This window comes from Anolis sagrei, chromosome X, assembly GCF_037176765.1.
Source record: "Anolis sagrei isolate rAnoSag1 chromosome X, rAnoSag1.mat, whole genome shotgun sequence".
NCBI lineage: Eukaryota > Metazoa > Chordata > Lepidosauria > Squamata > Dactyloidae > Anolis > Anolis sagrei.
The window spans coordinates 83,571,929-83,597,914 of record NC_090034.1 but is presented as its reverse complement, the minus strand read 5'-3'; the positions used below and the strand labels follow the sequence as shown (position 1 = coordinate 83,597,914).

At 44.0% G+C, this 25,986-nt stretch overlaps 1 protein-coding gene across 3 annotated transcripts; it reads left to right on the top strand.

Annotated features, from left to right (window-relative positions):
- The first annotated feature begins 3,841 nt into the window (after positions 1-3,841).
- BSDC1 (BSD domain containing 1) lies at positions 3,842-25,052 on the top strand. Of its 3 annotated transcripts, XR_010908719.1 has the most exons (12): positions 3,899-3,924; positions 7,573-7,657; positions 10,295-10,411; positions 10,625-10,792; positions 10,891-10,945; positions 14,319-14,434; positions 14,645-14,713; positions 14,961-15,042; positions 16,376-16,891; positions 18,672-18,775; positions 21,109-23,930; positions 24,067-25,052. XR_010908719.1 is itself a non-coding variant. In XM_060784126.2 (11 exons), the coding sequence occupies exons 1-11, from the start codon at positions 3,914-3,916 to the stop codon at positions 21,139-21,141; spliced, it is 1,332 nt and encodes a 443-aa protein (XP_060640109.2). In that variant the 5' UTR covers positions 3,842-3,913; the 3' UTR covers positions 21,142-25,052. The 3 variants fall into 3 exon arrangements, 2 of the variants coding, with proteins under 2 accessions (XP_060640109.2, XP_060640108.2); XM_060784126.2 differs by having other exon boundaries at positions 3,842-3,924; positions 7,597-7,657; positions 21,109-25,052; XM_060784125.2 differs by having other exon boundaries at positions 21,109-25,052.
- Positions 25,053-25,986: the final 934 nt, after the last annotated feature.

The following is a 25,986-nucleotide window of genomic DNA, read 5'->3' as shown; positions in this document are numbered from 1 at the left end:
GAGAAAAGAGATCTGGTGGGTCCCTTTTTCTAGACAGTAGCTGCATCTTCCAAGTCAGGGTTTTCTGCCAAGTGGAACTTCTGTCTGAGAGATCATCTTGTTAAGGGAATAAAATAAAGCTGCATCTACACTATAGAATTAACACAGTTTGATACCCCTTTCTTCTTATTCTTATTACACTACGGCCCCTTCAGTATAGCTGTATTAAATCCACATTCAACTGGATTATATGGCTTGTGTCTACTCAACCCAGATTTGTGGATTATCTGCCTTGATATTCTGGGTTATATGAGTGTGTGGAAGGGTCCTATGCAGCATTATTTTTGTTCCTGGGTTATAAATGTCATTTCCTAATTGGCTCTACCATAAAAACATTTAAAAAGTTTATGAAACTGCCAAAACTGTTGTTTTTGTGGGAAGGACACCCTGCCAACACATTTTGCTCTAGTTTTTCAATGAATATCACATCATTGATTCTCAACCCATTCAACCTAGTTTGTAGTAGCCCTGAATAATAATAATAATAATAATAATAATGTATTGTCGAAGGCTTTCATGGCTGGAATCACTAGGTTCTTGTGGGTTTTTTCGGGCTATAGGGCCATGTTCTAGAGGCATTTCTCCTGACGTTTCGCCTGCATCTATGGCAAGCATCCTCAGAGGTAGTGAGGTCTGTTGGAATTAGGACAATGGGTTTATATATCTGTGGAATGGCTGGGGTGGGGCAAGGAGCTCTTCCCTGCTGGAGCTAGGTGTGAATGTTTCAACTGGCCACCTTCATTAGCATTTGAAGGCCTGGCTGAACTTGAGAAAATCCCCTGTTGAGAGGTGTTAAGATGTGCCTGGTTGTTTCCTCTCTGCTGTTCTGCTGTTGTAATTTTAGAGGTTTTTTTAATACTGGTAGCGTTTTTTAATGAACAAAATCTGGCCAATGACAAACTGATCAGCTTCAATGTGGTGTCTCTATTTACCATGGTCCCAGTTGTAGACACCATGGCACTCATCAACCAGAGGTTCCCAGAAGACATCACGGCTCTGTTTCACCATTGCCTCACCACTAGCTACTTTCAGTGGGACAATTAATTCTACGAACAGAAAGATGGAGTAGCTATGGGGAGCCCTCTCAGCCCAGTCATAGCTAACTTCTACATGGAACACTTTGAAAAACAAGCTCTTGAAACAGCAACCAAAAAGCCCACTATATGGTTCAGATATGTGGATGACACTTTCACCATTTGGAGCCATGGAGAAGAAGAACTCAACAGGTTCCTGGAACATCTTAACAGCATCCACCCAAACATCCAGTTCACTATGGAAAAAGAAAAGGAAGGAAGACTGCCTTTTCTAGATGTCCTAGTCATCCGTAAACCAGATCAACAATTGGGTCACACTGTTTATAGATATCTACATAAAAACTCCAACCATCACCCAAGTCAAAAAAGAAGCACCATTAAAGCCTTGGCAGACCGTGCAAAAAGAATCTGTGAACCCCATGTCCTTCAAGATGAACTGAACCACCTCAACTGGACTCTACAGGCCAATGGATACTCCACCTCAGACATCAGAAGAGCTGCATGACCAAGAACAAGCCACGAGAGTAAAGATGAAGATCCACCCAGAGGAAAAGTGTTCCTGCCATACATCAAGGGAACCACTGACCGCATAGGGAAGCTGATGAGGAAACACAACATACAAACAATCTACAAACCCACCAAGAAAATCGAACAAATGCTACGTTCAGCAAAGGACAAGAGGGATCCTCTCACCTCTGCAGGAGTCTACCATGTACCATGCAGCTGTGGACAAGTCTACATAGGGACCACCAAACGCAGCAGCATTGCCCAAACATGAATCAAGGAACATGAAAGGCACTGCAGACTACTTCAACCAGAGAAATCAGCCATAGCAGAGCACCTGATGAACCAACCTGGACACAGCATTTTATTTGAGAACACAGAAATGCTGGACCACTCTCACAACCACCATGTCAGACTGCACAGAGAAGCCATTGAAATACACAAACATGTGGACAATTTTAACAGAAAGGAGGAAACCATGAAAATGAACAAGATCTGGCTACCAGTATTAAAAAATTCTAAAATTGCAACAGCAAAAACAGCAGAGAGGAAACAGGCAGGGACATCTAATTACTAGGCTTGGGTAACCACGGAAAAATTTGGTTCTAAACTCGTTTTGTTTTTAGGGGGCCCTTGCGTTTCGTTTTTTTTAAATAATTCCGAAATTTTCCTTTAAAAAATTTCGAAATTTACGAAATTTTGTAAAATTACGAATCGATTCGTTAATGGCGGACGAGATTGCGCAATATGCTAAAAAAAAACCTCCAAATGGGACAGGAGGAACTTCTGAAGCTCCCTCTCCCTCTGTTGTTGACTGTTGGTGTGATAAAACAAACAACAACTATAAAACTTGCACCAGACATGCGAAAATAATTACGAAATAATTACGAAGTAATTATGAAATAAATTGAAAAAATTGTTTCGAATCTTAATGACTCCTCACACTATTCCTGCATGGCTCAATATTGGATCGTAAGCTAATTTAAATACGAATTAATAACGAATTACGAAATTAACGAACGAAACCGCCCAAGCCTACTAATTACCTTTCAAGAAGAGTTTGCTCCAGGCACAGTCAGCCCATTGTATGCTAATCAAGGTGGTCAGTTGAAAGATTCACACCTAGCCCAACTTACAAAAGCCCTTTGTCCCCAGTTCCAACAGACCTCACTACCTCTGAGGATGCTTGCCATAGATGCAGGCGAAACGTCAGGAGAAATGCCTCTAGAACAGTGTTTCTCAACCTGGGGGTCGGGACCCCCATGGGGGTCGCGAGGGGGTGTCAGAGGGGTCACCAAAGACCATCAGAAAACAGTATTTTCTGTTGGTCATGGGGGTTCTGTGTGGAAAGTTTGGTCCAATTCTATCGGTGGGGTTCAGAATGCTATTTTATTGTGGGTGAACTATAAATCCCAACAATTACAACTCCCAAATGGCAAGGCCTATTTTCTCCAAACTCTACCAGTGTTCACATTTGGGCATATTGAGTATTTGTGCCAAGTTTGATCCAGATCCATCATTGCTTGAGTCCACAGTGTTCTCTGGATGTAGGTGAACTACAACTCCAAAAAACTCAAGGTCAATGTCCACCAGACCTTCCCAGTATTTTCTCTTGATCATGGGAATTCTGTGTGCCCAGTTTGATTCAATTCCATCATTGGTGGAGTTCAGAAGGCTCTTTGATTTTAGGTGAACTATAAATCCCAGCAATTCCAGCATTACCAAATGACAAAATCAATCACCCCCAACCCCACCAGTATTCAAATTTGGGAGTATTGGGTATTTGTGCCAAATTTGGTCCAGTGACTGAAAATACATCCTGCATATCAGATATTTAGATTACCATTCCGAACAGTAGCAAAATTACAGTTGTGAAGTAGCAACGAAAATAATATTATGGTTGGGGGTCACCACAACATGAGGACCTGTACTAAGGGGTCGCGGCATTAGGAAGGTTGAGAACCACTGCTCTAGAACATGGCCCTATAGCCCGAGAAAACCCACAAGAACGTATTTACATTATGATTCATAACAGTAGCAAAATTACAGTTGTGAAGTAGCAAAAAAACCCATAAATTATGGTTGGGAGTCACTACAACATGAGGAACTGGATTTAAGGGGTCGTGGCATTAGGAAGGCTGAGAAGCACTGCTGTAGAAGGAGGCCTTAGAGTCAAAGTGGCATGGGAGGGAATACAACCCCGCCCACTTCTGAGGCGGAAGTGTCTCCATGTCAACATTGGCCGGCCCGCCTTTGGAGGGGAAGCCGCCGGAAGCGACCGTGCTTGGAGGGGCGGGTCCGTGGCCAGTAAATATTGGTGACGTCAGGCTGGCAAGATGGCGGAGGGGTGAGCCTCAGAGGGAACGCGGAGGAGGGGAGGGAAGGGAAGGGAAGAGGAGGGGGATGGGTCTTTGCCCCCAGCTAAGGAGGAGGACCCTTGCGCATGTCAAGAGTGCTGCCCCCCCTAGACTTCTCTGCGCTTCCAAAGCAAGGGGCCCAAAGCAGCTGGGTGCTTTGTTGGGAAGAAAGGTCGGAGGAGGAGGAGGAGGAGGAGGAGGCACTGGGAGGGTTGAGTCTGCCGGGGAAGGAGAAGCCGTCTTGGGGGGGGGGGGGCGTCCACACTGCAGAACTAATCCACTTTGACTCAGTGCTGTGGGATTCTGGAAGTTGTACTTTACTAAAGCAGTCCAACTGCATGATAGTCTACTCCAGGCATGGGCCAACTTCGGCCCTCCCTCCAGGTGTTTTGGACTTCAACTCCCTGTTAGGGATTGTGGGAGTTGAAGTCCAAAACACCTGGAGGGAGGGCCGAAGTTGGCCCATGGCTGGTCTACACTGAACATATAACGCTGTTCCTTCAGCATTATATGAGGTACCTTCGACACTATCCCAGAATCCGATTCCAGATTATCTCGTTTGAACTGGATCATATGAGGGCCCTTCCACGCAGCTAAATAAAATCTCACATGATCTGCTTTGAACTGGAATAGATGGCAGTGTGGACTCAGATAGCCCAGTTCAAAGCAGATATTGTGGGGTTTTCTGCCGTTATATTCTGGGATATAGGGCACTGAGTCTCCACTGTCAAATAATCTGGGATAAGAAAGTGATCTGGGATCAGATCCAGGGGTATAAGAATAGTGTACAAGGGGGCTGAGGGTCCTTCCACACAGCCCTATATCCTAGAACAGGGGTCTACAAACCTTTTAAACAGAGGGCCAGGTCACAGTCCCTCAAACTGTTGGAGGGCCAGATTATAATTTGAAAAAAACATGAATGAATTCGTATGCACACTGCGCATATCTTATTCGTAGTGCGGGAAAAAAAACCTTAAATACAATACAATAATTAAAATGAAGAACTATTTTAACAAATATAAACTTATTAGTATTTCAGTGGGAAGTGTGGGCCTGCTTTTGGCTGATGAGATAGGATTGTTGTTGTTGTTGTTGTTGTTGTTGTTGTGTGCTTTCAAGTCGTTTCAGATTTAGGTTGACCCTGAGCAAGGGCCAGGTAAATGACCTTGGAGGGCCATATCCAGCCCCCAGGCCTTAGTTTGAGGACCCCTGTCCTAGAATATCAAGGCAGACAATTTCACAGTATCTTCTTTGAACTGGGTTATCTGAGTCCACACTCAGGGCCCTTCCACACAGCCCTATATCCCAGAATATCAAGGCAGAAAATCCCACAATACCTGCTTTGAACTGGGTTATCTGAGTCCACGCTCAGATAATGTGGGATTTTCTGCTTTCTTATTCTGGGATATAGGGCTGTGTGGAAGGGCACTGAGTCTCCACTGTCAGATAATCTGAGATAAGATAATCTGGGATCAGATCCAGGTGTATAAGTATAGTGTACAAGGGGGCTGAGGGTCCTTCCACACAGCCCTATATCCTAGAATATCAAGGCAGAAAATCTCATAATATCTTCTTTGAACAGGTTATCTGAGTCCACACTCAGGGCCCTTCCACACAGCCCTATATCCCAGAATATCAAGGTAGAAAATCCCATAATACCTGCTTTGAACTGGGTTATCTGAGTCTGCGCTCAGATAATGTGGAATTTTCTGCTTTCATATTCTGGGATATAGGGCTGTGTGGAAGGGCACTGAGTCTCCACTGTCAGATAATCTGAGATAAGAAGATAATCTGGGATCAGATCCAGGTGTATAAGTATAGTGTACAAGGGGGTTGAGGGTCCTTCCACACAGCCCTATATCCGAGAATATCAAGGCAGAAAATCTCACAATATCTTCTTTGAACAGGTTATCTGAGTCCACACTCAGGGCCCTTCCACACAGCCCTATATCCCAGAATATCAAGGTAGAAAATCCCATAATACCTGCTTTGAACTGGGTTATCTGAGTCCACGCTCAGATAATGTGGGATTTTCTGCCTTCACATTCTGGGATATAGGGCTGTGTGGAAAGGACCTCAGATAATGTAGGATTTTCTGCCTTGATATTCTGGGCTGTGTGGAAGGGCCCTGAGTCTACACTGAGCATATAAAGTCATTCCATCTACATTATACAAATCTACATCACCCATATAATGCAATTTCATCTGTTTTATAATGGCAGTGCAGAGGGGCCCAACATTTCCTTGGCAACCCCTAAGCAATGTGATCCTTTTGGCCTTTGCTAAAACCTTTTGTATGGGAAAAATGGTTAGTAAATAATGACTAGATTTGGATGTCACAGGGCCCTTCCACACAACCCTATATCCCAGAATATCAAGGCAGAAAATCCCACAATATCTGCTTTGAACTGGGTTATCTGAGTCCACACTTAGATAATGTAGGATTTTCTGCATTTAAATTTTGGGATATAGGGCTCTATGTGGCAAATAAGAAAAAAAAATCAGACTTCCTCTATATCAGAAGTAATATAAGAAAACCCTAAACTCCCTCCATATCAGAAGTAATTTTTGTTGGCAGGTAGTGGGAAAGTGGAGACAGGAAAGACACAGTTGATTTGCGAGACCCTGGAAAATAAATGCCTTCAGTATGGGTCACTGCTGCTGTCATTGTCTCTTTGTGTGCCTTAGAGGCTGCTGAGTGTCTTAAAAGCAAGACTGGTTTTTGAAAAAGTAAGCTCCCTTTTTGTCAGAAATCTCAGTGGGAAGGAAAGGAACCCTTTCAGCTCAGAGCCATAGGTTCCAATGACAGGAAAGGAGATTCCAATTTAACATTAGGAAGAACTTGACTGTAAGAAGAGGTGTTCAACAGTGGAGCTCTCTGCCTCAGTGTCCAGTGCAAGCTCCTTCCCTGGAGGCTTTTAAACACAGGCTGGATGGCCCTCTGTTGGGAGGGCTTTGATTGTGCTTTTCCTACCTGATAGCAGAAGGAGGTTGGACTAGATGGCCCTCTTTGGGGTCTCTTACAATTCTATGTTTCTGTGCTGCAAAGATCCTCGAAGGTGTTCTCAATATGTATTTCTGATGGTTGGAAATGGACATTATTCTAGTACTTCCAACAGGAAGAGATAAATCAAGGACATCAGTGTAGTTCTGATTTTGAGGTTGGGTCAATCTACACTGCCATATAAAATATAATAATAATAATAATGATGATGATGATGATTTTGAGGTTGGGTCAATCTACACTGCCATATAAAATATAATAATAATAATAATAATGATGATGATGATGATGATGATGATGATTTTGAGGTTGGGTCAATCTACACTGCCATATAAAATATTATAATAATAATAACAACAACAACAACAACAACACTTTATTTATATTCTGCTCTATCTCCCCGGAGGGACTCAGGGCGTATTCCAAACATAAAAGGCAAACATTCAATGCCCGAATACAACAATGCATCCATACTAACAGTGTAGATCCAGCTGTTCTTTTGCTTTTGAAAACAGAGTTCCTGAACTATATCTAGGGAAGGATTCTGCAAATGTTTAATAGAAGCAGAATCCACTTATACATTAAGATCTACAACACACTCCTTGAGTTTATGATGTAAAATTCCCACTTTCAGCTTCATATGTTTGTCCTGTAACAGGGAAGATGGAGGCTGGTGGCGGAGCTGGCTGCAGCAAAGCCTTCAAACAGTCAAAGAGAAGGTGGGTAGACTGGCCTGTTATCAAAAAGTGTCTCTCTCTCAACTCTTTGAGCAAACTACTTCCTTTTGTACACTTCTCACTTCAGATTGTGGCTATATTTCATTTCTTGAGCCCACTTCTTCTGAAATGAGCTGGAAGCAAGGTCTTTGAATACTTGTATGCTTGGTTAATAGGTGTTTTTTCTAGGACAAAGATGCTTGCTTTAGTGGTTGCTTTGATAGCAAGTGATGTCAGTTGTTATGGCCCTCCTTCTTCTATATACTTACAGAACAGATATCTGTATAACTGAGTACACAGGAAATAGTATGTTATTGTTAATTATTGAAATAACAAATATACTGTTGTGTAATAGGTTTTTTATATATACAGCATCCAAATACAATTCTTATCGTCGAAGGCTTTCATGGCTGGAATCACTAGGTTCTTGTGGGTTTTTTCGGGCTATAGGGCCATGTTCTAGAGGCATTTCTCCTGACGTTTCGCCTGCATCTATGGCAAGCATCCTCAGAGGTAGTGACCTCACTACCTCTGAGGATGCTTGCCATAGATGCAGGCGAAACGTCAGGAGAAATGCCTCTAGAACATGGCCCTATAGCCCGAAAAAACCCACAAGAACCTAACAATTCTTATCTTTATTACAAGGAAATGTCTATATTTACATTAATTTTAAGGTGAGAGATATCAATCTCCTCTTAGTAAAGGCAGTTCAGAGGTCCAACATGTTCAGAGGTCCAATATCTGTGTCACACAATAGAATATTCAAAGCAAAGCCAGTGGTTCCCTACTGAAATTGCCAGATAGTATCTCCTATTGATATACCAAGCAATAGTGGAAGGAACAGAGAAGACCAGATTACCTGAGGAAGGTGTACCCACAACAAACGCCAAAACAAGGAAATGCTACCAGGGATACCTTGTAGTAACTTCTGTGACCTCTCAGAACTCTTCTCTGATACTACTACAATTTCTTATGTAACAAACGATCCTCCAAGAAACCTAGGATTGGTTTTTTGAACCATCAGTCAGATTCTGTCAACATATTAGCCCTCCAAACTGCCTTTACTAAGAGAAGATTGATGTCTCCCTCTTCCTTCTTCATCATACCTTCATCTTAAACCAGTAATTCTCAATCTGTGGGTCCCCAGGTGTTTTGGCCTACAACTCCCAGAAATCCAAGCCAGTTTACCAGCTGTTAGGATTTCTGGGAATTGAAGGCCAAAACATCTGGGGACACACAGGTTGAAGAACCAACATGGCTTTGGAACAGCATGTTGAATCAAGATGTCATTTCAAATTCTTCCTCTGTTGTCAACCCACTCCAATTATCTATCTTTTCGCTTGACTTCCTGTGCTATTAAAGTAGAGGTAATGATAGAGTCCTACCGCCACAGACCTGTTATGCAAACAAACAAGTTAATGATTGAGAACTGCTTCAGTGCTGTCGTAGTGAAGCCTTTGCTTGGAAAGAAATCCCATTGTTTGCAGGGAAGCTTACTCCTTGGCTGGTAGATATCTTATTTATATAAGTAGTTATATTCTGCCCTTTATCAATAGAGCTCAGAGCCTTTTACAATAGCTTTACAATACAAGGCAACACCTTGTTGGGAATGTAGTTAGAGCAAGATGAAATGCTACTAGACTTATAATGTCCCCCCTCCTAAATGATTTGACCTCCCCTATCAGTCTTCCCCCTTCGATTCCATCCCTGTTACATTAACCTGTATTTTTAAACTGTAATTTTAAACTTTTTTAAAAAATCTATTTTTAAATAACTGCTTTACTGGGGGGCTGTGTTTTCCCTTCCTAGGGTGCTTGTGCCCCGCTTTATGCTGGTCACTGACCGTACTAAAGTTTTGTATTGTATACAATAGCATTAAAATGGATTAAACAGCTTTAAAGCAGTAAGATAATTATCAATCTGTCAGGGATACTTTGATTGTGCTTTTCCTGCATGGCAGGGGGCTGGATTAGCTGTCCCATGTGCTTTCTTCCAACTCTATGATTCTATGATTCTATGAAATGAGCTGAAAATGTATTTATTTATTTGTGGTATTTGTAGCCCGCCTTTCTCAGCCCTAAGGTGACTCAAGGCAGGTTACAGTTTGGCAACAATTCAATGCCACACATTCATAAAAAATACAATTAAAAACATTCAGCATAACATTATAAAAACCATTTAAACATATATAAAATAGCGCAGCCCAAGAAAAAGCAATTCCTTTGTGTCTTGGTTTTTAGGCCTGTTCCTGGGGTTATTTGGATTTGATTCAGAAAATTGCATTGGATAGACCACTTTGATTTCTTAGACATGGTTATCATGGTTTTCTGTGGGTGAGAAGATAAAGATTGGTATAAGGCACATTTTTGAAATCAGCAGGTCAGATATACTCAGAAACAGGGCTAACATTCGAGGCACCATAATGTGTGTTGGCCAGTGTAATATAATGAATTAAAAACAGATTTTAAAAATGTAAAAGATTTAAAAACTGCAAATAATGGTCTTTGAGTTTTATTAATGAATGCCAAAGGTTTTTATGAACGGCCCAAGTTTTAAACTGGCATCTAAACTGGGCCTTCAGGGTGATAGCATTCCATTCAACACCAAGCATGAGCCTGTTCTCCTCTCTCTTTGCTGCAGTCCACAGAGGCCTTGGAGTTCATGAAGCGAGACCTGACAGAATTCACACAGGTGGTCCAGCATGACACAGCCTGCACGATTGCGGCCACTGCCAGCGTGGTCAAAGAGAAACTGGCGGTGAGTGGGCACCAGATGCTGAACTAGAGTGATCTGGGTGGGAGGGAAGGAGGGAAGGTATAGCGGGTCTTCTTTTACCTCCATCATAATGTTCCCCCACCCCTTTCCCTGATGTTACTTTGGTGCCTCCCATTTGGACCCAAGGGGATGCAGCCATGTCGGATTTCTTGTCTGTAATTTCTGATTGCCTTTTTCAAAAATGTTTTTGAGAAGACAGAGAATTCCTCGGGTGCCACTGAAAAGGTGAGGAAAGGGCTCTCCAACTTCCTGGGTGTCATCTCAGACACATTTGCCCCTTCGCCGGATAAGACCATTGACTGTGACGTCATAACACTGATGGCCACCCCTTCAGGGACAACGGAATTGTACGACAGTGCCAAGGTGCCTTTGTCTTCCTTGTCCCCCAGACCATTCCATTTCTCTCTATTTGCTATCAGGATCTCATGCTCATATGCTTCTCCTCATCTCTCCTCTTCTAGGCACGACTATACAGCCTTCAGTCGGACCCAGCCACTTATTGCAATGAACCTGATGGTAAGACATAGTATGGAGAAGTATGAGGGTTAAGGACTGTTGGGAAAGGAATAAGCCAGCTGCACAGTGGTGACGACAGCCCACAATATGCTGTTGGCTTCATAGAGCCAAACCTTTCACATTTGCAGTGAATGCCTTTCTTCTACCACAGCGTTTCTCAACCTGGGGGTCACAACCCCTGGAGGGGTTAAATGGGCATTGTAGAGGGGTCACCAAAGACCATAAGAAAACACATATTTCTGATGGTCTTAGAAACTACAACTCCAAATCTCAAGATCAATGCCCACCAAACCCTTCCAGTATTTTTTGTTGGTCATGGGAGTTCTGTGTGCCAAGTTTGGTTCAATTCCATTGTTGGTGGAGTTCAGAATGCTCTTGGATTGTAGGTGAGATATAAATCCCAGCAACTACAACTTCCAAATGTCAAGGTCTATTTTCTCCAAACTCCACCAGTATTCACATTTGGGCATATTAAATATTTGCGCCAAGTTTGGTCCAGATCCCTCATTGTTTGAGTCCATAGTGATCTCTGGATGTAGGTGAACTCCAACTTCAAAACTCAAGGTCAATGCCCACCAAACCCTTCCAGTGTTTTCTGTTGTTCGTGGGAGTTCTGTGTGCCAAGTTTGGTTCAATTCCATTATTGGTGGAGTTCAGAATGCTCTTTGATTGTATAAATCCCAGCAACTACAAGTCCCAAATGACAAAATCAATCCTCCCCAACCCCACCAGTATTCAAATTTTGGTGTATTGGGTATTGTGCCAAATTTGGTCCAGTGAATGAAAATACATCCTTCATATCAGATATTTACACTGAGATTCATAACAGTAATAAAATTACAGTTATGAAGTAGCAACGAAAATAAATTTATGGTTGGGGATCACCACAACACGAGGAACTATATTAAGGGGTCGCAGCATTAGGAATGTTGAGAACCACTGTTCTAGTACAAAGGCGGGCAAAGTATGGCTGTGGCCTGCACACAGCCCCAGGGCCATTTTTGTGGCTCCCAGAACCCACAGGGTTTTATTTTAGAGCTCCAATGCCCTCTGGGGGTGTTGGGGACATTTTCAGTATATTTTGACTTCCCTGCTCTGTGCGATTTTATGTTCAGGAGAGGCCTTTTTTTCAAAACAGGAAGTGACCTCTGCTCTCAGACTGTTCCTTGAAAAATGGCTCCCCTTCCCTTTTCCAGGGGCATATTAGAGCAACGTTTAAAAGAAATAGGCAGAGATGTGGCCCTCCAAGGTGTTTTGGGAGGTTTATGTGGCTTCTCAGAGTTGCCTTCCGGACCACAATGATGTCAAAGGAAAGTGTGATGATGTATTGTGGATTGGTCTGGCATGTGGAGAAAGCATGATTTGATCACATCCAGGTTTAGAAATGCTGCTTAGCCATGAAACATCCTGAGTGACCTTTATTGGAAAAGGCCCATGAGAATGTGATGCAGCAATCCCAGATAAGAGCCAAGTTTCCCTTATGCTGCCCCTTCTTCCTTCCCGTCCTTCCCCTTTTACTCTCTTCTTCCTCACCTTCCAGCTATCTGCATGATGGAAGCAGTAGGAGCTGGAGCTGAGGAACAGGAGAAAGCCATCCCAACAACTTTGAGTTCTCCTAATTGCAGGGTATCTTAGAGCAGAGTAGGGATGGTGAATGTTTGCGTGGGAAGTCTGCCTCCTCCCTGTTAAACCTGTTCGAATAGTGGAATCTGAGCTTTGAGGAGGCAGCATGTGAGCAGGGTGGAGTTTCAAGCGTTCTGAGTCAGCCTGGTCTGGTCTTGTCCCTTGTTTCTTCCTTCATTCTCCCCAGCTTTTTATTCTATTAATGAAACACCCAAACAAACAGATGCCAAGGCATTTGACATGACAATGGTTAATTCCTTAATGAAGTGGAAGAGGGGAATTCTGGAAGAACAAAGCTAGATGTTAAAATCTTGATGTTAAACCCAGGGCAACCCAATCTGAGCCCCCGGTGGTGCAGCGGGTTAAACTGCTGAGCTGCTGAACTTGCTGACTGAAAGGTCAGCCATTCAAATCCGGGGAGCGGAGTGAGCTCCCACAGTTAGCCCCAGCTTCTGACTGAAGCTGGGGCTAACTGCAGTTCAAAAACAAGCAAATGTGAGTAGATCAATAGGTACAGCTTTGGCAGGAAGGTAACAGCACCCCATGCAGTCATGCTGGCCACATGACCATGGAGGCATCTACGGACAACGCCGGCTCTTCGGCTTAGAAATAGAGATGAGCACCACCTCCCAGAGTAGGACATGACTAGACTTAATGTCAGGGGGAAGCCTTTACCTTTACCCAATATGACTGATGAATCAGTGCAATGGACCAAGCTCCTTTTGATGCAGCAGATCAGCTGGAATTGAGACTAACCAGTGATTTTTTACCTGACTTTGTCCAGGTAAAAACTTCTTCAAATATTGGCCTGACCTGACGTGCTCCTTTTACATTCTTGTCACCAAAGGTCAGCATTCCACAGTTAGGCAGGCTATGCTCCCTCTCTGACATGCATAGCTTTATCTTCTGGCAGAAATCCAGCCTGTTTAAATGTGGGAAACACAGCAGACTTTGCAGGATAGCAAATGGACACTGAATTATAGCATAGTCCTTTTGTGATTCAGTCTCTGCCCATCTACACGCAAAGCATCCCTTGCAGGTGTCCATCCAAGCTCTGTCCAAAACCTTCCAATGGAGAGGAGTCCACCACCTTCTGAAGTATTCCGTTCTGTTCCATTGCTTGAGCATGTCTGCATAAATAGGAGTATAGTGCCTAGATCCAAGGAAGTCATGCTACCCCTCTCTTCTGCCTTGGTCAGACCACACCTGGAATACTGTGTCCAGTTCTGGGCACCACAGTTTAAGGGAGAAGTTGACAAGCTGGAATGTGTCCAGAGAAGGGCAACTTAAATGAACAAGGTCTGGAGAACAAGCCCTATGAGGAGCGTCTTAAAGAGCTGGGCATGTTTAACCTGCAGAAGAGGTGCTTTGAATGCGATTTTCCTGCTTCTTGGCAGGGGGTTGGACTGGATGGCCCACGAGATCTCTTCCAACTCTATGATTCTTGCTGTCAGGCATTTCTTCCTGATTCTGAGTTGCAGTGTCATTGCTTGGGTTTTGCATCCATTGTTTCGGGCCCTACTTTGTAAGACCGCAGCACTAGGGTTGTTCAGCCTGACATGTAAAGATCATTTCCCCTTTCAAGAGTCTCGGTTTATTTTTGCCACCACCAAGGATGGCTGCAGAACTGCTATTAGAGTACTTTGGCTGATTCTGTTATGGTGTGACCTATTCTTCAAGCTCATTCCAGCCATTTGCCCCTCTTCCATTATGCTTTGATTGTCTTATTTTTTCACTCCTCCCTTTGCAGGACCCTCTCAACTTTTTGAGGCCTGGCTTTCACACTTCAACCTGGAGGAGAAAAAGGGGGAGATCTCGGACTTGCTGGTGAACAGTCCTTCCATCCGCTCCCTCTACTCCAAGATGGTAAGGAATCCTACTCTCTTGATCTCCATGGTCTTGTTCCCAAGTCAGATGTTCTGGGTTAGTCCCTTCAGAACATCTTCCAGTGTCATTTTCTGCTAGATGTATTGGATGAAACTGAAAGGGTGGTACGAACCTTGCCTTCTTTGCTTATTTAATTCTGTTTTAAAGCATGATGTGCCCATGAATCCACTATTCTTCCTATGATTCCAGGTCCCAGCAGCAGTCTCCCACTCAGAGTTCTGGCAGCGCTATTTCTACAAAGTCCATCAGTTGGAGCAGGTGAGTTGGCAGAGGCCCCGCAAGAGTGAGATAAATACCTTGCTCCTTTAGAAGGCACAGCATGATGGTTCTCCATCACATCTCTGGAACATAGGATCTGTTCTTCGCTGAGTTGTAATGGCCACTAAGCTTTCCTCTCCCAGGAGAATCAGGCCTTGGGTCTTGCTCTGAGGCTCTGCCCAGCAGAATAGCTGAGCAAGGATGTCAAGGAATCACGAGACCCATACTAATTCGTTTTATTTCCCAGGAGGAGGTCCGAAGGGAGGCCCTCAAGCAACGAGCGGAGCAGAGCGTTCACTTAGAGGAGCCCAGATGGGAGGAGGAAGAAGGTAAATGAGGCACAACTATGTCCTAGAAAAAATCAGAATAATTTTTCCCTCTTTTTCCAGAGTCACTCTTGCTGGAAAAACTGACAAATAGATTGTGGGATATATTCTCTTTTACTATGATGAATAAAATATTTAGAGCAGGGTGTTCTTATGTTTAACTCCTCCAAACTATTTCTAAAAGGTCTGGAGTAAGAAGACACTTGGGTGAGAGTACATACCAGACATGGCAAACTTTGGCCCTTTCTCCAGGTGTTTTGGACTTCAACTCCCATTATCCTTAACAGATGGCTATTAGGAATTGTGGGAGTTGAAGTCTAAAACACTTGGAGGGAGGACCAAAGTTTGCCCATGCCTGGTTTAATTAATAGTAATAATAATAATAATAATAATAATCATCATCATCATCATCATCATTATTTATATTTTGCCCTATCTGCCTGAAAACAACACTGTACCCATAATAATGAAAACTGACAACCTAACATATAAAACAAATCATGCCTTAACAATGAAAATTAAATAAAACAATTTATTTATGTCATTTATTTACGTCACTTTTATCCCGCCCATATCAGCCTGAAGGCGACTCAGGGCAGGGTACAAATCAGTACAATTAGATGCCATATAAAAATACATACAATGGTTAAAAGCAAAAAAATCACATTACAATACAATTAAGAATCGTAAAAGCAATAACAATAAAAATTATAAAAACCATGTCTTCTTGTTCAAATGCAACCTGTTATATCAGACATAAGACAAAACATCAAACATCGGACAGAAGCATCAATTTCCCTGTTCCTTGGGGACAGATAGATTGATCATTGCTCATATGTCTATTGAGCTAGTGGGGCGAACAGGGCACGGATACGGATTGTAGCTATTAATCAGAGGGATAATGGTAGTATTACCATCTACTCTTCCTCCTCGTAAGCCAATGAGCAGAGGTCTTCAGCTGTTTCTTGAAGGCGGGGAGGAAGGGGGCAATCTTTAACTCCTTAGGAAGGGAGTTCCAGAGGTGGGGAGCGGCCACGGAGAAGGCCCTTTCTCTCATTCCCACCAGCCACTCTTTGGACAAGGGTGGGAGTGAGAGCAGGACCTCCTCCCTGCTCTTTACTGTATATGACAGTGGTTCTCAACCTGTGGGTCCTCAGATGTTTTAGCCTTCAGCTGCCAGTAATCCTAACAGCTGGTAAAACTGGCTGGAATTTCTGAGAGTTGCAGGCCAAAATACATGCGGACTCACAGATTGAGAACTACTGGTATGTGGTATATACAGTATCTCACATGATGGCCACTTTATCACTTTTTTCTCTTCTCTCTCGTGCATCAGAGGAGTTTCTAGGGTCGTCGTCGTCATCTCCCCAGCCCCACACGCAGCCTCCCTATGAGGCAAAGCCTGCCCCTGTCTTGACAACAGAGGTCACTCCAACCCTGGAGGTATCCATGGAAAGCTGGGCCACGCTCAGCCCTACCCCGACCGAGGCCACCCCATCCGAAAGCAGCGAGAGTGTCTCCTTGATGACGCAGGTCACAAACCCAGCTTCAGCCGCCGCCACTGCACCCGCCCTGCCCACACAGACTGACGCCCAGCTCTCCGGGGCAGGGGACCTCTCCCCACGGCTGCAGGAAGTCCCCAGAGAAGAGTCCAAGACAGCAGAGCCCACACAGCCCGCCTCAATGCCCCAGGATGAGAAACCTTCACCAGAGAAGCAGCCCAAGGAGGTGACTGAAAGTAAGGGGCAAAGCCGGACGGATGGTCCCCGAGAGGAAGGACCGATGGACCTACGACTCTTCGAGCTTAACTCAGACAGCGGAAAATCCACTCCTTCCAACAATGGGAAAAAAGGTAGGCAGCGTGGGAAGGGCAAAATAGGCCAGACCCATGCCTTCCAGTCTCTGCATAGGTAGAAGAGCGGGGTAGTCCTGTTCATTTTGTCCAATTTGTATTTCCACCAAAGACACAATGAATCTATTCTTGTGAGTGTCACTCATTTCTTGTCAGGAGCAATTGGTTAAATTATTTATATATTTATTATTTACCCTATTTATATCCCGCCTTTTCTCTACTCCGAAGGAAACTGAAGGCGGCTTACATATGGCAATAATTCAGTGCCTTAAAAACATATACAAAATGGTAAGCTTAAAATAAATTAAAATTTATACATATGAAGCACTTAAAAACATTGTATTCAATACTAAAATCATGCCAACCAGAAATCGTTGTCCAAAGCCATTCCATAGTCACAGTGAAATAGTTAAAAGACATGGAATTTGACATCATGGTCTGTATTCTCTACCCCAGTGGTTCTCAACCTGTGGGTGTTCAGATGTTTTGGCCTTCAACTCCCAGAAATCCTAACAGCTGGTAAACTGGCTGGGATTTCTGGGAGCTGTAGGCCAAAACACCTGGGGACTCACAGGTTGAAAACCTTCTCTACCTTGTACCCTTCCTTTGTCTAGTTCTTATCAGTAGGAACTCTTCATCCCAAACCCACCAGGTGCAAGGCTAATGCTATGTCCAGCAGGGTGGGTTACAGGGGCTCATACTCTATTTGGGCGAGTGCCAACTTGGTGTAATGTTTTAACCTCTGGCCTATGACTATCACAACATGGGCTGACTTAATGTCATCGGCGCCCCCAGTGGCGCAATGGGTTAAAACACTTGTGCCAGCAGAACTGCTGACCACAAGGTTGGTGGTTTGAATCTGGGGCGCGGGGTGAGCTCCTGTCTGTCAGCTCCAGCTTCCTATGCAAGGACATGAGAAGCCTCCCACAGGATGGTAAAACATCCAGGCGTCCCCTGGGCAACGTCTCTGCAGACGGCCAGTTCTCTCACACCAGAAGTGACTTGCAATTTCTCAAATCATTCCTGACATGAGAAAAAAAAACCCTAATCTCATGGGGTTGATAGTTGGAATGATTACACCACATGCATCAAATCCAAGGTCCACAGGCAAAACTGGCCCTCCATGTCATTTCATGTGGCCTTCCAATGCTGTGCTACAACTTAGTAGAAATTACGACTAGAGCTGATGGGAGTTGGGATAAATTAACATCTGCAGGCTGCAGTTTGGTGGCAATACAAATCGGACAAAATGAACAAGAGAGAGGGGTTTTGATTGAGAAACAAGGCTTGTGGAAATGATGTCAGACTTTAAAATGCCCTTTCACCTTTCCCCAGCCTCAGGACCATATGGGCTGCCATTATCCCCAGTCGTCATAGAAGATAATCAAAAGTGAGGGGAGTTGTTGTTCAATAACATCTATTGACTCAAGTGATTGTTGGCCCTCTGTCTCATTGAATTCTCCATCCATTGATCCAACGGCTCATAAAACCGATGGTGATCTCAAGGAAAATGAGTTTGACACCCCTACTGTACACTGTGCTGGCTCACACTATTATGTGGTAGTCCTTCCCAACATCAGAAGGACTGCCAGTGTATACTAGTTACTGTAGGCTGTACGTCAGAAATGGCAAAACCACCCTCTGAAATTCATGGAGTCTCGTAAGTCCCAAACAACTTATTGATACACAACAGCAGTTGCTAAAGCCCTGAGTTCTGGCTGTGAATAATTTCCCATCCGGAAAGCCTTGCAACCCTAGATTGTCCTTCTCCCTCTTTCAGGTTCAAGCACAGACGTCAGCGAGGATTGGGAGAAGGACTTTGATCTGGACATGACCGAAGAAGAGGTTCAGCTGGCCCTCTCCAAGGCGGACATCACTGGGGAGGTAATTCATTATTATTGTTATTGGTCTTATTATAATACGGTATATATATATCCCCCTTTATGTCTCTAAAAAGAGACCCAAAACAAAACAATACAATAAGAAGCTTGCATCCTTTGGAATTTTAAAACAGGTCCCTAAACGTGGGGACCTGTAATTTTTATTGTCTTTCTGGTTTCACGGAGGTTCAGATCTTCTTATCCCACCCGAGTCTCTCGCTAGACACAGCATTCTATCTATCTATCTATCTATCTATCTATCTATCTATCTCACCCACGGGTTTAACAATTTTTATCCTTCGCATTTGGTTTTGATCACCCTTGTTTAATTCTTTTATCATTCCATACTTTGTTTTGTTATGTTATTGCTTCTATTTTATTGCATTATTATGTTATTGTTAAGTATTTTTATTTGATGTTATTGTCTGTTTTGTATGTATTTTATTTTTCCTTATTGTAATAGCTTGGCCTTGGCCTCATGTTAGCCACCCCGAATCCCTTCGGGGAGATGGTGGCAGGGTACAAATAAAGTGTTGTTGTTATAATAATAATAATAATAATAATAATAATAATAATTATTATTATTATTATTATTATTATTGTGGGGAGGCCCTGTTCTCGGTTCCACCACCTTCGCAGGCGCAACTGGTGAGGATGAGAGACAGGGCCTTCTCAGTGGAGGCCCCTCGGCTATGGAACTCCCTCCCTAGTGGGATTAGATTGGCCCCTTCCCTCCTGTCATTTCAGAAACAAGTGAAAACATAGCTTTGGAAGCAAGCATTTGGCCCAGCATAATTATCTGTGCAATACCATTGGAATTGGCTTTGGATTTATAAATACTATTATCTGGCTTTGGATCTATGCACAGTAGTCTAATGTTTACATATGTTGTTTTAATGCTGCTTTAAATTGTTTTTTAATTGTTTTTAATTGTTGTTCTTCGGGCATGGAATAATGGCACTCATGTAAGCTGCCCTGAGTCCCCTTTGGGGTGAGAAGGGCGGGATATAAATGCCACCAATAAATAAATAAATAAATAGAATGAATGAATGAATGAATGAATGAATGTTGATTTTTATGTGTAAAGTAAAATATTTGGCAAGTGATTGATTACACTATGTAACCAAATTTGGAAAATGTTCTGTTCCTGGTTTGAAAGTGTTATTTCCTGTTTAATTGTGCAGACCTTACTTTGAAAGTGGTTGTTCTACTCCAGGAACTTTTTTTTTTGTGGCTGCCACAAACTATGTTGAATTGGTTGAGACTTGATGAGAATTGAAAAACTGGAGCAAAATGTGTTGCTCCCCAGAAATATCTTCAGAAGGAGCCTGAAAACTTGGCTGTTCCAACATGCCTTCAGTGATTGAATGTATGATAACCCCTGACCAAACATGCCCTCAGAAGCACTTTATTTTCTGGTTTGTGCAATAAAATCCTACCTTATCCCCCGGATCCCCTTTCTCATATTTTACACTGCCCTATTTCCCAGTGTTTTAAAATTTTAATCTTTGAATTTGGCCCTGCCCATTGTGATCATTTTTAGTGTTTTAATGTTTTGATTTTAAATTGTTGTACTGCTTATTTACATTGGTTTTTTATTTTATGTTATTTTCTCATTTTTGTGTTATATTGTGTTTACTGTATTGATGGGTGTGGCCTCATGTAAGCCACCCCGAATCCCCATGGGGAGATGGTGGCGGGATATAAATAAAGTTTTATTATTATTATTATTATTATTATTATTATTATTGCAGGATGTCCCACAAAAACAAAGTTTTTGAAGTTTAATAAACCTTTTCTATGATTTTATGATAGAACCCATTAGGAGATGGCATTTGTAACCCAGGGACAAAATTTGGGTTATAATCATCATCATCATCATCATCATCATCTTTATTTATACCCCGCCACCATCTCCCCAATGGGGACTCGGAGCAGCTTACATGGGGCCAAGCCCAGAACAACATGTTACAGCAAAATAAGATCAAAACAGAAACAACAAGCAACATAATCAAAATTACGTAAAAGGGGAAAAAAAGTATAAACACAGTAACAAAATAACATTGTATAGGTTACATGGTATTATCTCAAGCATTGAATTGAGTTTAGCACAGGCATGGGCAAACTTTGGCCCTCTAGAAGTTTTGGTCATCAACTTTCACCATTCCTAACAGCCTACTGGCTGTTTGGAATTATGGGAGTTGAAGTCCAAAACGCCTGGAGGGAGGGCCAAAGTTTGCCCATGCCTTGTTTAGCACAATAGAAAGTACTTCTTTGAATATTGTTCCAAAGTCTCATCTCGTGTTATCTTCTGCCTCTCTCCCCCCATCTGCTCAGCTGGATGATGAAGAATGGGCAGACTGGGAGTAGCAGCCGGGGCCCTCGCTTCCTGCGCAGCAGCAGCAGCGCATCCTGGCCCCTTCTCCGGCGCCCCACACACCCCTCCGCACCATCCAATGTGAATTAAATCACAGAGCAACCGGCTTCTTGCCCCTTGTGTCCGTGTGTGTTCTGGCCTGGCTGCATCTCATCTCTGCTCACGTCCCGTTGGGAACCTTGGACCACGAGGATGAAGCTGGGATCCTTGCCATGGACGCCAATATCTCACTTGGGAAGGGGAAGGGGCCTAGCCTTAGCGGCGTCTTCCCTTAGGACAATGCCCTTTCCCACTCAGACTAATAACTCTTTCAGAACTGCTGCTCCTGGGTGGATTTCTCTTTTTTTCTCTTTGTTCCCTTTCCAACCCTTCTTTTTTTGTTTTGTTTTGTTTTAAACCTTGAGGTGGATGTCAGTTGGTGGTGGATTGAAGTGTGGAAGGAATTCTCTCTGGATTTGACTGGACTTTGCAGGATAGTTAGGCTTCCTTTGCTGGCCACTCTGAATCGGCAGCTTTGCTTACTGTGTGGCCATTTCGTGAAACATAGCAAGCTTCTAGTGAGTCCCAGAGCCAGATCTTCTCTGCCTCCCACTAGGAACATTGGTCTTGAGGAGCTCTAGTGTGGACCCTGGCAGCCTTCCTGGTCCCGTTCCTTCAAAGGGGGCTTCTGTACCACGTAAACAGAACCCACAGTCTCACAGGTTTTTGAGCAGTCCACCTTCCCATCCCGTCTTACGCTGCCTCCTTTCTCTGCTCTCCAGGGACCTGAAGCACTTTTCAAAAAAATAATAAAAGTTCTTGTGCTGAATCCTTTCTTGAGCATGCAACCTCATGGGAGGAGCACTTCCCACGCAAGCTCAGCAAAGGGGCTGTTGCGCAGGAGATGCTCATGCTGTGTTCTTTGAAGGAGGCCCCTTTCCAAAGTTTCCCTATAAGTAGCCCCACTCCTGAGACAGCTGCTAGTCTTGGCCCGCCTAGAAGGATCAGCGTTTGCCAAAGCCTTGTGCCCCCATGCGCTACCCTTGTCGAACATCTCACTCAAACTGCCTCCAAGTGTGTTGCCTTGCTCATAGCCTGTTCAAGTTTCCTTCCTAGGTCAAAGAGTCAGAAATTGCTTTAGGAGCTCTGACCTAAGAACCGATTCACTTCAATGTTGCCTTTCTAAAAAGGTTCCAAACTGTTGGCTGTTCATCTTAGGATGCATTATGTGCCCTGTGGAAATGAATAGGAGCTAGTTTCAATCCACGAGCCCCCAGTGGCGCAATGGGTTAAACCAGGGGTCCTCAAACTAAGGCCCTGGGGGTCAGATATGGCCCTCCAAGGTAATTTACCCGGCCCTCACTCAGGGTCAACCTAAGTCTGAAACGACTTAAAAGCACACCACAACAACAATCCCATCTCATCAGCCAAAAGCAGGCCCACACTTTCCATTGAAATACTAGTAAGTTTATATTTGTTAAAATTGTTCTTCATTTTAATTATTGTATTGCTTTTAAGTGGATTTTTTTTTGCACTACAAATAAGATATGTGCAGTGTGCATAGGAATTCATTCATGTTTTTTTTCTTCAAATTATTATCCGGCCTTCCAACAGTTTGAGGGATTGTGACCTGGCCCTCTGTTTAAAAAGTTTGAAGACTCCTGGGTTAAACCCTTGTGCCAGCAGGATTGCGGTTCAAATCTGGGGAGAGCAGGTTGAGCTCCCTCTGTTACCTCCAGCTCCCCATGAGGGAACAGAAGAGAAGCCTCCCACAAGGATGATTAGTATTTACCCAATTTGGATCACCAGATGTCATGGTGTTAACTGATGTATGTATTTATATACGGCATCTAATTGTTGCCAATTTGTACACCGCCCTGAGTCGCCTTCGGGCTGAAATGGGCGGGATAAAAGTGACGTCGATAAATAAATAAATAAATGACCTGCAGATTGGCGATAATGGAGATTGCAACCCAACAGCCCTTGTGGATCTGAGGTTGGGGACCTAGGTGAAAGGAACTTTTAAAGTCAGACATCATACCAACGAGCCTTGTATCTTATTTCGGACCCCACTCTCCTTACTAAACAGAACAAATGGTAGCCTTGCAGGCATTACTGTATTGCAACTCCCATCAGCCCTAGTCATGAAGTCCCCAGTGATGCAGTGGGTTAAACCCTTGTGCCGGCAGGACTGCTGACCAACAGGTCAGTGGTTCAGATCTGGGGAGAGAGGGATAAGCTCCCTCTGTCAGCTCCAGCTCCCCATGCGGGGGCATGAGAGAAGCCTCCCACGAGGATGGTAAGACATCAAAACACCCGGGTGTCCCCTGAGCAACATCCTTGCAGACGGCCAATTCTCTCACTCTAGAAGCGACTTGCAGTTTCTCAAGTTGCTCCTGACACGAAAAAAAAAAGTTTCAATCCATGGAAGTGTACCATCCACTTGCAAAAGGCATGGTCAGCTCCTCCCTAGTGACGCAAGAGCCTTGTCTTTAGTGACTTGGGACAGGTCCATACCGTAAAATGTGAGATTAGTTTAGTCTTGAGTCGCTTATGGGCTGAGAAAGGCAGTATACAAATACAGTAAGTAAATAAATAAGACGAATCTAATGACAGGAGCAAGCATTGGTTCTTCCAAGAGCTGCAACTATCCCCTGCAGTCAGGTCCCTTCCACTCTTCTCGGTACTTTCGCTTATTTGCTCAACTGTTCCTGGCTTCTTGGACACCAGAGGAGAATTAATGCATTGTGACTACCATTTTAATTCTCCAATGCAAGAAGTAGGCAGAGGAGACGAGACAAAGGTGCAGAAACACTATCAGTGGTTCTCAACCTGTGGCTCCCCAGGTGTTTTGGCCTACAACTCCCAGAAGTCCCAGCCAGTTTACCAGCTGGTCGGATTTCTGGGAGTTGAAGTCCAAAACATCTGGGGACCCACAGGTTGAGAACCACTGCACTAAATAGTGACTGGTGTAAGGCTGTCAATGGACAACTTTAGTCAATTTCAAGAGTCTACAGCAGGCATGGGCAAGCTTGGGTCCTCCTGGAGTTTTGGACTTCAACTCCCACAATTCCTAACAGCCTCAGGCCCTTTCCTTTTCCCCCTCAGCCGCTTAAGCGGCTGAGGGGGAAAAGGAAGGGGCCTGAGGCTGTTAGGAATTGTGGGAGTTGAAGTCCAAAACATTTGGAGGGCCCAAGCTTGCCCATGCCTGGTCTACAGACACTACAGTCACCTGGAGACAATTAACTATGTGATTACAGGCGACTTCTTACATTCCTGTGATTTAGAAAACCAGCCGGAGTCAAGGGAGAGAGGCCAGAAATATGTGTCAGGTTCTTGCAGTTTGCAGCTTGAGTTGAAACGCCTGGGAAGGTTCCTGCCTCTGCAAGTACTGGCCCCACCACATTCTTGCAGGAGCGGATCTTTGGCCGTGTCTTAAGTGCCCACAACACTTCCTTCTCAGCCAAAGGGACCACAAAGCAAGCTGCATTCCAGGCATTTCCTCTCCACTACTTAAAAACCGGATCCTAGAGGATTCAAAACTGATGTGGGGCAGACTAATGCGTCCAAGGTCTCAAAACCTTGGAGGCAGCAGTACCCGCCTTGAAGACCCACAGGGAAGGGCAGGGGCCAAGATGGGGCTGGACTTGGAGGCCCGCAACCATGTTTCTTCTCAAGCTAGTGAGACAAGGAAGGAGCACCGGGGGGTGGGTGTCCTCTGGCTTCATCGTAATTCCTCATTTTCCTCTTCTCTCGGTTGTGCAATATTCTCTCATTTTTAAATTATACCGCATTTCCCTGGACTGTTTTCGAAGCTGGGGGCAAACAAGTGACTCTAACAAGCTGTTAGTTTTGTAATGACGACTTTCTCCTCGAACCTTTTACAGACTTGCCGTTAACAGCAATTAAAAGAGTTCTACAGAAATGGCCTGCCGGTCTCCGTCTCTTTCTCCTCTCCTTGTCCTGCAAATGCATTGAGTGGCCCGGGTTTGTTCTTGGCCACATGCTTTCAGGGGTGACCTCGGTATGTTGAGATGGAGAAAGAGAGTGACTCCTGATCAATTATAATAGTAGTAGTAGTAGTAGTAAAATATCCAAAGGGTCAGAAAGATTTTGAAGAGCAAATTAAATGGCGGAAATATGATCAAGGCTATCAACACCTGGGCCATCCCGATCATCCAATTCTGGGCACCACAATTCAAGAGAGATATTGACAAGCTGCAATGTGTCCAGAGGAGGGTGACTAAAATGATCAAGGGTCTGTAGAACAAGCCCTATGAGGAGCGGCTTAAGGAGCTGGGCATGTTTAGCCTGAAGAAGAGAAGGCTGAGAGGAGATACGATAGCCATGTATAAATATGTGAGAGGAAGTCACAGGGAGGAGGGAGCAAGCTTGTTTTCTGCTTCCTTGGAGACTAGGACACGGAACAATGGCTTCAAACTACAAGAGAGGAGATTCCATCTGAACATGAGGAAGAACTTCCTGAATGTGAGAGCCGTTCAGCAGTGGAACTCTCTGCCCCGGAGTGTGGTGGAGGCTCCTTCTTTGGAAGCTTTTAAACAGGGGCTGGATGGCCATCTGTCAGGGGTGATTTGAATGCAGTATTCCTGCTTCTTGGCAGGGGGTTGGACTGGATGGTCCATGAGGTCTCTTCCAACTCTTTGATTCTATGATTCTATCAGATACACTGCTGGGATTGTGAACTGGACACAAGCAGAGCTGGATGATCTGGACAGAACAACAAGAAAACTGATGATAATTCACTACTCATTACACCTGTGTAGTGATGTCGACAGACTTTACCTGCCCAGAAAATCAGGAAGCAGAGGGCTTCTGCAAGTGAAACAAACGGTAGAAGA

Bases quoted from the DNA above. Each gene is read 5' to 3' on its own strand.
- BSDC1 (XM_060784125.2), top strand. The intron at 10,412-10,624 runs GTGAGTGGGCAC...GTTTTTGAGAAG, and splicing joins TGGTCAAAGAGAAACTGGCG to ACAGAGAATTCCTCGGGTGC. The intron at 10,946-14,318 runs GTAAGACATAGT...CTCCCTTTGCAG, and splicing joins TTATTGCAATGAACCTGATG to GACCCTCTCAACTTTTTGAG.